The following is a 13,451-nucleotide window of genomic DNA, read 5'->3' on the forward strand; positions in this document are numbered from 1 at the left end:
GTTTTAATCTGCCAGGAAGTTTCATATCAGCACACACTCCGCTGCAGAGTGAAAATCTCATTCTGGAATTAACCATATTCACTAGGTCATACGAGGGTCACTCCAAAAGAAATGCACACTATTTTTTTAAAAATTCCATCTTTTATTCTTCATGTTTGAAAGTTTTACAGTGTGGAGATACATCCGTTAGGAACAATATTTTCATTTCTCCACATAATTTCCATCCCTCTCAACTGCCTTAGGCCATTTTGGAACCAGCGCCTGTACACCCACACGGTAAAATTCTGGACCAAGCTATTGGAGCCACTGTTTGGCAGCATCCACAAAGGAGTCCCGAACAGTCTTCCAGTTTCCCAAAGAGATGATAGTGACATGGAGCCAGGTCAGGACTGTAAGGAGGGTGTTTCAGTGTTGTCCACCCGAGTTTTGTGATCGCTTCCATGGTTTTCTGACTGACATGTGGCCGTGCATTGTCGTGCAACAGCTAAACATCCTGCTTTTGCCGATGTGATCGAACACGACTCAGTCGAGCTTGAAGTTTCTTCAGCGTCGTCACATATGCTTCAGAATTTATGGTTGTTCCACTTGGCATGATGTCCACAAGCAAGAGTCCTTCAGAATCGAAAAACATCGTAGCCATAACTTTTCCAGCAGAAGGTGTGGTTTTGAATTTTTTTTCTTGGGTGAATTTGCATGATGCCACTCGATTGACTGCCTCTTCGTCTCTGGTGAAAAATGATGCAGCCATGTTTCATCACCTATCACAATTCTTCCAAGAAATTCATCTCCACCATTCTCGTACTGTTCCAAAAGTTCGCTGCATACCGTTTTTCTTGTTTCTTTGTGAGCCACTGTCAACATCCTGGGAACCCACCTCGCACAAACCTTTAACGCCAACACTTTCAGTATTCTGCAAACACTTCCTTCCCCTATCCCAACGTAGCGTGACAATTCGTTCACTGTGATGAGTCTGTCAGCAGTCACCAAATCGTTAACTCTCTGGACATTGTCTGGAGTATGTGCAGTACGAGGCCTGCCGCTGCGAGGACAATCCTCAATATTGCCGTGCCCGCTTTCATTACATAACCTGCTTGCCCACCGACTAACTGTACTGCGATCGACAGCAGCATCTCCATACACCTTTTTCAACATCTTGTGGATGTTTCCCACTGTGTCGTTTTCCCAGCACAGGAATTCTATGACAGCACGTTGCTTCTAACGAACGTCAAATGTAGCAGCCATCTTGAAGACATACTGTGACGGCGCCACTCACGGGAACAGGTTGAACTAAGTTCGAAAACAAGCGGCAAGGATGTATCTACACACTGTAAAACTTGCAGAATGAAAACTGTAATTTTATAAAAATAGTGTGCATTTCTTTTGGAGTGGCCCTCGTAGGAAGGAAAAATCTAGCAGAGACCATGAAACTTGGTGATGGTGATCGTTCCTCACTATGACATATTTTTCCAAAAGATGGATGCCTTGACGTAGACTTCGGTTTTACCAGATAGCCTCTTGGCTGTTCGGGAAATGTTCCACGTCGAAAATCACTTTGTCGTCTTTTCGGTAATGCTTGTCACTAGAGTTGTAAGACTACTGTAGGCTACTACTTTTTTAGTCATCGTTCGGTTTTCTGATTTGTCTGATGCGACCCGTCACAAATTCCTCTCCCGTGCCAACCTCTTCATCTCAGAGTAGCACTTGCAACGTATGTCCTCAATTATTTGCTGCATGTATTCCAATCTCTGTCTTCCTCTAAAGGTTTTGTCCTCTACAGCTCCCTCTAGTACCGTGGAAGTTATTCCTTGACATCTTAGCAGACGCCCTGTTATCCTATCCTTCTTCTTGTTAGTGTCTTCCGTATATTCCTTTTCTGACCGATTCTGCACAGAACCCCCTTATTCCTGATCTTATCAGTCCACCTAAAATTCAACATTCGTCTATAGCACCACATCTCAAATGATTCAATTCTGTACTGTCCCAGTTTTCCCACAGTCCATGTTTCACTACCATACAATGCTGTGCCCCAAACCCACATTGTCAGAAATTTCAGAAATTTCTTCCTCAAATTAAGGGCTATGTTTGGTACTAGAAGACTTCTCTTGGCCAGGAATGCCCTTTTTGCCAGTGTTAATCTGCTTTTTATGTCCTCCTTGCTTCGTCTGTCATGAGTTATTTTGGTGCCTAGGTATCAGAACTCCTTAACTTTATCTACTTCGTAACCATCAATCTTGATGTTAAGTTTCTCGCTGTTCACATTCTGCTACTTTTCACTGCTTTTGCCTTTTTTGATTTACTCTCAATCCATATTCTGTACTCATCAAGCTGTTCATTTCATTCAGCAGATCCTGTATTTCTTCTTCATTTTCACTCAGGACAGCAATGCCAAAAGGGAATCTTATCATTGACATCCTCTCACCTTGAATTTTAATTCCACCCTTGACCCTGTCTTTTATTTCCATCACTGTTTCTTCGACGTACAGAAAGAACATTAAGGGTGGGAGACTACAATCCTGTATTACACATTTTTTAATCGAGGCACTTCATTCTCGGTCTTTCACTCTTGTTATTCCCTCTCGGTTGTTGTACACCTTTACTACCAGAGAATTCGGTAAGTCAGCATGGATTACGGAAGTTTTCGTAACAGCTATAATCAGTTAAGATCGTACTGCATTACCTGCACGTTAGGTGTGTTGGTTAGCTAATACATGAATTAGGGAACTTGTACTTTTGGCCATAAAAATAAAAAAGCACGAAAACTCCCACTTACACGAAAATGCGAAACGGAGAGTTGTTGTTGTTTTTGTTGTTGTTGTTGTTGTTGTGCTCTTCAGTCCAGATACTGGTTTGATGCAGATCGCCATGCTGCTCCATCCTGTGCAAGCTTCTTCATCTCCCAGTTCCTACTGCAACCTACATCCTTCTGAATCAGTTTAGTGTATTCATCTCTTGGTCTCCCTCTACGATTTTTAACCTCCGCGCTGCCTTCCAATACTAAACTGGTGAACCTTTGGTGCCTCGGAACATGTCCTGGCAACCGATCCCTTCTTCTTGTCAAGTTGTACCACAAATTCCTCTTCTCACCAATTCTATTCAATACCTCCTCATTAGTTATGTGATCTACCCATCTAATCTTCATCATTCCTCTGTAGCACCACATTTCGAAAGCTTCTCTTCTCTTCTTGTCTAAACTGTTTATCGTCCATGTGTCACTTCCATACATGGCTACACTCCATACACACACTTTCAGAAACGACTTCCTGACACTTAAATCTATACTCGATGTTAACAAATTTCTCTCCTTCAGAAACGCTTTCCTTGCCATTGTCAGTCTACATTTTACATCCTCTCTATTTCGACCATCATCAGTAATTTTGCTCCCGAAATAGCAAAACTCGTTTACTACTTTAAGCGTCTCATTTCCTTATCGAATTCCCGCAGCAGTATCGAAAGCTTAAACATTATTTCGATCTTGCCATAAACTGTTCTTAATTATGTACAAAACAAAACTCCACATGAACAGTACGTTCTTTATTCAGACAAGTTACGCATATTATTATTCTTATTATTAGTGTTATTATTATTATTGACATTACTGAAGTCGTATAAATATGTTGCTCAGCATAACTGTTATATATCAGATACTACTAATTTCGCTCTCTCATATTTATCTGAATTTAAAAATTTGTGAACATCCATGTATATCTTCGAGCCGCACTGTGCTCTAATGCTGTTTTTGCGAATTCCTCATCACAAAACTTCACCAGGCGATGACCCGAACCACAGGTTCAGTGTAGGACCCCACGGTTCTTAAACACGGCCCTGGTGTTGACAGGTCGGAGCCGGCCGCGGGCGAGGACAAGGACATCTGGATGTACGACCTGGCGGCCAGCGGGGTGAGCAGGCTGCGTGGCGAGCTGAGCGCCGCCTTCGTCAAGGTCGCAGAGGAGAACGCCGCCGGCGCGCCGCCCCCGGAAGCCGCCTGACGCGGCACCACTCTCTTTGTACATAGCGACACTTTTCTAAATAAATTTTATACTCTTTTTGATAAATCCCCGAGTCATTCATTTCGCACCTTCCTCGCCTTAAACGTTCCTTTGCTCTGTCACCTGAGATCAGCCAGGAAACGTTTAACGGCAAGTCCACATCGGTTCTGCTGACCTTTTTTTCACTCCAAGGAGAAGAGCACTTTCTTCGAGTTCCAGCACATTTTTAAAGGCGTGGTTCGTTTCAAACAATTACCGTGAGAACTGGTAGTGGGCCAGAAGCAGAAGCAGAAGCTCGTGCTGCGGACTCAGCAGTATCAGGGACAATGCAACACAATGCCTGATTTTTCGCGAGGGAATAAGCTGATAGTGTTTTGGGTTGACAAAATAACACTGCTAAGACACTTGGTACACCTGCCTACTATCGTGTAGGGCCCCCGTGAACATGCAGAAGTGCTGCAACACGGCGTAGCATGGACTCGACTAATGTCTGAAGTACAGCTGGAGGGAACTGACAGCGTGAATCCTGCAGGGCTGTCCACAAATCCGTCGAGTACGAGTGGGTGGAGCACGTTGCAAGGCTTTCCAGATATGCTCAATAATGTTCATGTTTGGAGAGCTTGGTGACCAGCGGAAGTGTTTAAACTCATAAGAGTTTTCAGAATGAGATTTTCACTCTGCAGTGCGCTGATATGAAACTTCCTGACAGATTAAAACTGTGTGCCGGACCGAAACTCGGGACCTTTGCCTTTCGCGGGCAAGTGCTCTACCAACTGAGCTACCCAAGCACGACTCACGCCCCGTCCTCACAGCTTTACTTCCGCCAGAGAGCTTCCGTAAAGTTTAGAAGGTAGGAGACGAGGCTGTGAGGACAGGGTGTGAGTCGTGCTTGGGTAGCTCAGATGGTAGAGCACTTGCCCGCGAAAGCCAAAGGTCCCGAGTTCGAGTCTCGGTACGGCACACAGTTTTAATCTGCCAGGAAGTTTCATAAGAGTTTTCCTGGAGCCACTCTGTAGCGATTGCAGACGTGTGGGTTGTCGCATTGTCTTGATGGAATTGCCCAAGTCCGTCGGAATGCACAATGGATGCAGGTGGTTAGACAGGATACTTACGTATGTGTCACCGGTCAGAGTCGTATCGAAACGTATCAGGGATCCCATATCACTCCTACTGCACATCCCTTACACTACTACAGAGCCTCCACCAGCTTGAGCAGTCCCCTTCTGACATGCAGGGTCCATGGATTCATGAAGTTGTCTCCATACCCGCTTAGTACAATTTGAAACGAGACTCGTCTAATCAGGCAACATGTTTCCAGTCATCGACAGTATAATGTCGGTGTTGACGAGCGAGGTGTAAAGCTTTGTGTCATGCAGTCATCAATGGTACTTAAGTGGGCCTTCAGATCCGAAAGCCCATATCGATGATGTTTCATCGAATGAGTCACACGCTGACACTTGTTGATGGCCAAGCAGTTAAATCTGCAGCGATCAGGGGAAGAGTTGCACTTCTATCACGTTGAACGATTCTCTTAGTCATCATTGGTCCTGATCTTGCAAGATCTTTTTCCAGCCGCAGCGATGTCGGAGATTTAATGTTTTACCGGCTTCCTTGTGAAACGGTTGTATGGGAAAATCCCCACTTCAGCAATATCTCGGAGATGCTGTGTCCCATCGCTAGTGCGTCGACTATAGCACCACGTTCAAACTCACTTAAATCTTGATAATCTGCCATTGCAGCGGCGTTAATCGGTCTAATAAATGCGTGAGACACTTTTTGTCTTATATAGGCATTGCCTACAGCAGCACTGTATTCTGCCTGTTTACATATCCCTGTATTTAAATATGTATGCCTATACCAGTTTCTTTGGCGCTTCGCTGTATAATTTTGTATATTAATTATTCACACTAAGAAGATACTCGACTCGGTGACTGACGAGAGTAGCTGTTTTGATAAAGTTCGGAAGACAGTGTTTGATTTCGGACAGATAGATAGTCACTTGCTTCACGAACGTGAGCTTCAGATACTTTATGCCAATACAATGATATTGTTGTAGCATTTTTGATTCCGTGTTACGGTCACCCTGCGCCTATGATCGTATACAGAGGACAGCCACATGTCCTTATTTGCAGTTAATAACACAGTTTCGTTTACATTTATCGAGCTGCACAGAGTACACTGTCGATTGCTAGCAACCTTCGACTATGTTAGCTGCGCTGAGAAAGCTATCAGTGTATGTGACACCATTTTGATCCTGCAGCCACAATGAATCAAGACACAAAGTAATTAAAGACATTAACTGCCAGTGGTTATTGATTTATATGAATATGGAAAGTTGAAAATTTGTGCTGGACCAGGATTCAAACCCTGGTCTCCCGATTACTAGGCAGATACGCTGACCACTATGCTATCCTTTTTCCTTTATTTTCAGTGGAACCATCCTGACACCCAGAGGGAGGGACAGCGGCAAAGTGGGCAAGGACAAATCGTCCACCCCTCCCCCCCCCCCCCCCCCCCCAACCACAGGAACCAAGGAAAGCATAGGGAATAAAAACTAGCAGAGGTACAATGTGTGTCAATGAGACGAGGTTTTTTTTTTTTTTTTTTTTTTTTTTACGCCACCACCACGCGTAGCAGGAAACACACATCACAAGGAGGAGGGAGTCTCAATTCACACATTCAGTGGGACTGCCAATGCATATTTTCTATGAGAAGAGCATTCCAATGACCACAGAATAATCGGTACTAAGAGTGGAAAATGTGTGGATCAGATGCCCTTTGCAATAACACCCCCAACTGTGGGAAGGGTTAAGAAGAACACTACAAAGAAAATTAGAGGAAGTTTCTTTATTTGAAATTGCAGACAGCTACACAATGCCATTCATTTAGGAACTGCCAAAACTGAAAGAAATTTTTCTCAACGTCAGCAAACGAGTAATGAACTGCATGTCTAAAAATCCATTTTACAGAGTTTGTCTTTGTTTGTGGGAAGTATCCTGAGTCTGGAAAGAGGAGCCGGTGAGGTCACATCTGATGAGGAGCTGTATGGTTAATAAAGACCAGCATCTGTCGCTCCAGGGACCAGACACCCATCACTGATCTGCACACCAAGCGATGCTCGTCCGTGTCCTGAACACAACAGAAACTTTTCTCTAATTTTCTTCGTAGTGTTCTTCTTAACAACCCCAGGGCTGGGGTGTTACTTCGATGAGCAGGTCATCTACACATTTGCCACTCTGTGTCTGCAAGGTGAATCCTGTGAAGGCATGGCTTGCTTCCCATTGACTGTAAAGTATCAAGCAGACTGGACATCAGTGGCAAGATAAGTAGCACACACCAATCGCCAGACGGCACGCCAGTCAATGCTTCATCTCAACCACATTTGGTGTCTTGTTCTGCTGGAGAAAGCCATAGATCGCCTTCGCGGAATAAGTGCATTGACGTAAGTGCATTTGCAATAGCGTATTATGGAGATAGCTCAGTTCGAGGAAAAGAAAGCAGAAGTAAAAGAAGGATGATATGAAGTCTAAATGCTGAATAGGGGCTGAGAGAAAGCGTGGAACAAGGGTCTGCAGCAACAGTCTGATGAGGCTCGTTGGACAACAGCGCCAGAGCACCATCTGAGAGCTGACGCAAAGAGCCATCATTCTGTCAAGGACAGAGCCTAAACCGTACCTGCTCCGTGGGAGGGTGAAGGTCTCATACCGAATCTTGGCATATTGCATCTGTTGGAGAAAATTGAGGCTCATAAATGATGATCTAGGAGCTAGCAATTGAGGGCAATCTTGTGCTGCCGATCTCCCATAAAATCGAGTCCTAAGCATAAGATAGTAGCAGCTACATGCAATGGATCAGCGCTGTCCTCAGGAAGCCCCGCACCTATAGCCATAGTGCTCGATTTGTGGACATTAAGGTAGCTACCAGAAGCTTCATCGTAACTGGTAACCCATGCTAAGGATTTCCTGACCTCAGCACTGCTGTAAATAATCAAGACGTTATCATCCACGTAACTAGTGCAGCAAAAGATGTGGTCACCAAGAGACATCCCAGACATGCATTAATGGAGACCACAAAGCATGCAACAGTGGAGATAGTCGACAGCCTTGATGCATCGAATGACGCATCAAGATGGGAGGAGTGACATCGCCATTGTAGAGTACATGATCCATCACTCCACAAAGGAGACGCATCACAATATCGACAGTAGTATCAGCGTATCCCACATTACAGTGCACTCCCTCCATGTAGTTGTGATCAACCTGATCGAAAGCCTGGCTGAAGTTAAGGGTGGTCAAAAGCCCAGGCACATGAAGAGCTTGAGCAAGAGTGATTATGTCTCGATAATGACAGAGAGCAGTGCGGATGTTATTGGCACCTCCCAAAGAGGCTTGATCAGAGGAAACCACATACCAGGTCGTCCATTTAAGCTGTGCAACCAATAGTCAAGTAAAGACCTTCATATCATGTAGAACAATGCCAAGGGGTAATAACTGCAAATCTTTGATGTACTGCAAGGTTTGTGGATGGGAATAAGGAGATAGCCAAGGAAACAGTCAGGAATCTGCACGTCAGAGGAGAGTAGGGGACGAAATAGCCGATAAAAATTAAGTGGGAGGTGGTAAGAGTCAGGCGACTTGTTCATAGAACCTACTTTGAGAGCATCATGGACTTAGTTCTCTGTGACAACGGTTAGCAGAGCCGTCATTGCATCCCCACGAACCAGGCCAAATGAGAGTCAGGAGGTCGCTGCCAGGGTAGGCAGGGTGGTGACATTGTGTGGAGTACAGCATAACATAATGTGCATGTAGGGCAGACCCTATGTCACATTGGCTATCCAAAAGCCGTCCGTCATGAGTCATAAGAACATTAATCAGTGTCCCTTGATGGTGGCATTATTTCGTTACCACATGGTACATAGACAGACACTCCTGCATGAACCCTTCGTGTGCATGCCCTGACCATAGCTCCTTCAACGTAGTGTCAAGAGAAAGCAGTGAACTGTGTCTTTGCATCTTCACCACCTAGCATCATGTTAGATTCCCACGCTTTGCTCAGAGGACTCACTGGCATGTATTGCGGCATCAATGGCAGGCTGTCCACATGGTCTCGAAGGGAAGGGAGCAGTCAGTTGAAGTAAGATGGAATGTGTTCAGTTTTCACGGTCCCTGGCCACACGACACCTTTTGGTGGCAGAGAATGATGGCACAGATTTAGGTGTCATGGGCCAGACTTCAGCAGCCAGAATCCCACCGCCAATATTGCAGGAGGTATAAACACGATTGGACCGACTGGAAGAATGGCCAGTAAAATGGGTAAACCCCAGACGATTGCCATGAAGATGCTCCCAAGAGTCCACAGGGTTGGCACACTAGACAACTGCTGCTAGCTTCGCACATAAAGAGTGATGCCTGGATATAGCTGAAGTTGCCTGCCATGATCAATGCTTCCTGCTGCCCAGGAAGAGGTGTGAGCACCTTGGAGAAGAAACTGGAACATTCGCAGTGGTGACCCAGACCAGATGGTATATAGACGCTGATGATCCTGACACCACCAAATGTGAGAGTCATACCTTGGGCATCCAGAAGATAGGCAACTGCTTCAGTGAGGATACGATCACACTTTGAGGACCGCCATCCCACTACAAGTGGAGCAAGAGTGGGAGACATGTGCCGTAAAGCCAGGCAGGGTGTCAAAAGCTGCAATATTCACCTCCTGAAGCAACATCAATGTCTGTAGCGTACAATATTTCGTGGTGTAATGTCAATTTATGGCACACACAATTGGTACTGACTCTGACCATGTCTATGTGATATGTCTGAAAAGCTGCTATTGCTAGGCAGGTGGGCGATTCAGACACAGAGGATGTACAGAGCCCACTAGGCCCTGTGAAAAGGCACAGCACTGCTGAGCCTACCAAGGGAGTAAACAAATGCACACTCGCTCACAAGCAGCCCTACAGGTGAGGTGCAACTGAGTTGTGGTCACCTGACCACTGCTGAAGATAGAGGGCAACGAAAATTTGTGCCAGACTGACATTTGAACTTGGGTCCCCTGCTTACTGTGCAGATGTGCTGACCACTGCACCACATGGACACAGTGGCCAACACAACTGCATGGGCTAGCCCACATGCCTTCTGACAGACCAAAATTCTCAACTTATTCGCACACTACTGATTTTGCCCATTATGCTCATGATCACAGCATTTCACCAGTTCTTGGAAGAGTTTGAGCTTGGTGTGCAACTGCACTTAAAGGATCATTATACTTATACGGATATGGCGTCTGTTCTTTTGGACATGTCCAAAAGAACAGACACCATATCCATATAGAACTATATACTTAATATAGTTCTGGCGATATCAGCCATGACCTTCTTCTTCTGTGCGGATGCACACATATTCCCAGAACTCTTACAGGACTTGGAAGAATGTCTTCCACGAGTAATGAGTGTGTTGAGGTGGGACACTATGAATGTAGAGTGTGGACATACAAGGTGAGAATGTGAGTCTCACGGGAGGCTTGTGTGAGATAGTCCCTGCAGTCACACTATCATCTGTGCCCTCAGTGGGCTCAGATGGAAAGAGTGTCTGCCATGCAAGCAGGAGATCCCGGGTTCGAGTCCCGGTCGGGCCACACATTTTCACCTGTCCCCATTGATCTATATCAACACCTGTGCACAGCTGACAGTATTAATATAATTCTAATTTCATAGAGGATCATTGGTCATCCTCACCTTGTCTGAAAGAAAAGACACCGTTTTGATCCTGCAGCTACTACGAATCAAGACACGAAGGAATTACTGTCATTAGCTGCCACTGGGCATTGATTTATATCAATGGTACAAGCTGAAAATGCAGGACTGGGATTCAAGCCCGAGTCTCCTGTTTACTAGTCAGATTCACTGAGCACTATACCACCTACAAACAGAGGTCAATCCAATTGCATGTACTACTGTAACACGCATAAATAATTAAGGTGACAATGGCCAAAAAGTCCTTCAGTGAAGATGCACCCCAAGCTTGAACTCTTATGGAAATTAGTGAAATGTCACAAGTAAAGACAATAGTGGACAAGGGGCACTACATCAGCACTGTGTGGGTAAGTTGAGAATTTGGGTCCAATGGGAGGTGTGCTATGGTAACCCACGTAGTTGTGTTAACCATTGTGTCCTGCTGGCATAGTGGTCAGTGCATCTGCTTAGAAAGCAGAAGACCAAGGTTCGAATCCCAGCCCCACATCTTTAATTTCATTGTGTCTTGAAAGCTATCGATATCAACTGAAGTGATTCAACTTCATTCGAAACAGCTTGTCATACTGGTGGCTGTAATTAAAGTGCAGCTACTGATGGAGCTCTAGTATGGGCTACAGTTACTGTACGGCAGTGATACTTGGTAAATACCCTAATTTGTTAATACTGAACTGATTTATGCTGCATAAGAATTTAGCACCATGTGCAAATCTGGTGCTGTACTCTGTTTGTATGATAGTATGACATCAACACTGTCATTTGACAAGCCATAACATGAGTGAACAGTACAGCTATCAAGAAGATAGACCATGCACTGTTAGTGAAACTATTTTATGTAATGGCAGCAATTACAGTGCTGCGCTAATAGAGCATCACCAACTGAAATGTCTGACAATTTTATTAAATCATTTAAAGAAGATGACAATGGCATCTGGAAGAGGAATGTATTCTACCCTGGTGGAAGTCATTGATGAGGATGCCATTGCTGTAACTGACAATACAGCAAGCACCCTGGGGAGTGTCACCAAGCCTGCAGTGTCATAATAATTGTCCATCCAATGATCAACAGTACAGTAACTTTTGTAGTCTACTTTACATTGGTACCTGCACAAGAGCCAGACACTGCATCTTCCTAAACCTCATGATCTGCAGGAATGTTCTGAATTTGCTCTTTGGTTTCTGACATGGGTCAAACTTGATCACATGTAGCCGGGCAAAATTCTATGGAGTGATGATGCATATTTTACACTACAGGGTGCAGTCAATACATATAACTGCTGAAATTGGTGTACTTTATGATGTGGATTGACAAGCACCTTTATTCTCTGCCCATTATTCTTTGAAGAAAATACACCCAGAGGGCCTGTCAGCTGTATCATGACATCTGCACATTACAGAGACCTCCTTGTACAGCACTTGATTCCTGCTTTGGAAGAGCACAACTATGTGAAAACCATTGTTGTCACACAAGATGGGGCAACACCTCACGTTCTTCCCTCAGTGAAGGATCTGCATAATACAATCTTCCACAAATGTGTTATCTGCAGAGGTTTTCCCAATGTGTAGCCTGCTAGATTACCAGGTCTGGATCCATATGCCTTTTGGCTCAGGGGATATCTAAAAGAGCACATTTACCATGGGCATGCTCATTTTCTAGCCAAACTAAGGCATGCATACATGAACAAGTTGCTCAGGATTCACCAGTATTGCTGTGAACAACTGTTGATCATATTATTTTATGGATGCAGCATCTTGGCAACTCTCTTCTAGTGCTCATACTAAATAAATTTCTAAGCAGTAGTTACCAATAAAATCAACATTATGCCTTCTACTTTTTTTACCTATTCTGCCTGCATCCTACTCCTATGCATGACATATCAAAACCAGGTTTTTATCTGGTGGCCACAGCTAGAACATTTTTTTTTTTTTTCAGTGTAAATTCATTTGCTGCCATGCTGTAAATGAAGCCCAGACTGGACTTCTATAAGTATCTACACCATAACTCCCTTGTACCATCTGCCACATGAAGAGTCTTTTTAAAGTGAAGAATTGAAATATTTGTGAATATTTGAAGACTACATTCCATATAATTATGACTTATTAAACCACATCTTACTTGATACAAATTGATGCAACAGATTTTTTTTAACAGTTTCATGTATTGTATATTATTATCAACTTGCACCACAATAACATCCACAGAGATTATTTGTTGTACATTATTAACGAAGCCCATGAGATATTGTTTACTGACGAACTACTGCACCGAGCAAGATAAGCTGTCTGTCCGCCTGCCTGTCACGTAATGAGGGCGGCGCAGTAACTGCTGGCAGTAGGTGGTGGGCGGCATTGCTGTCCTCATTATGTGATCTTTCTCATATAGTTTTAAAGGAGCTAGTTGTTAAAAAATTGGATTATCTCATGAGGTTTTCATTCATCTGTTTCAAGATGAATTGCCTGCATTTCATTAATGGTCATAGACACTGTGATATTTCACCATTAAGTAAACTGCTGTGTGAAATTTGAATAGTTTGCTATGAAAAATAGAGGTCACTATGAATTTGTGTTCAGTGTGTGTTAGATCACACATTGCTAAGGTACAGAAATTTTGCTTTAAACTTGAGATGACATCTCTATCTATCTGCAGCCTCCAGAAAATGAATTGTTTCTAATGGACTCATTTCTGCTCATTCAAGCAAACAACAGAACAAAAGTAA

The 13,451-nt window shown here is 44.0% G+C and overlaps 1 protein-coding gene across 1 annotated transcript in view; it reads left to right on the forward strand.

Moving 5' to 3' along the window:
* The window catches only part of LOC126272397 (uncharacterized), a 125,425-nt gene extending 121,373 nt beyond the window's left edge, over nt 1–4,052 (forward strand). Inside the window, exon 8 of the mRNA XM_049975220.1 lies at nt 3,836–4,052. Coding sequence (XP_049831177.1) covers nt 3,836–3,986 — 151 coding nt within the window. The 3' untranslated portion in view covers nt 3,987–4,052. The remainder of the gene's footprint in view (nt 1–3,835) is intronic.
* Nucleotides 4,053–13,451: the final 9,399 nt, after the last annotated feature.

This window comes from Schistocerca gregaria, chromosome 5, assembly GCF_023897955.1.
Source record: "Schistocerca gregaria isolate iqSchGreg1 chromosome 5, iqSchGreg1.2, whole genome shotgun sequence".
NCBI lineage: Eukaryota > Metazoa > Arthropoda > Insecta > Orthoptera > Acrididae > Schistocerca > Schistocerca gregaria.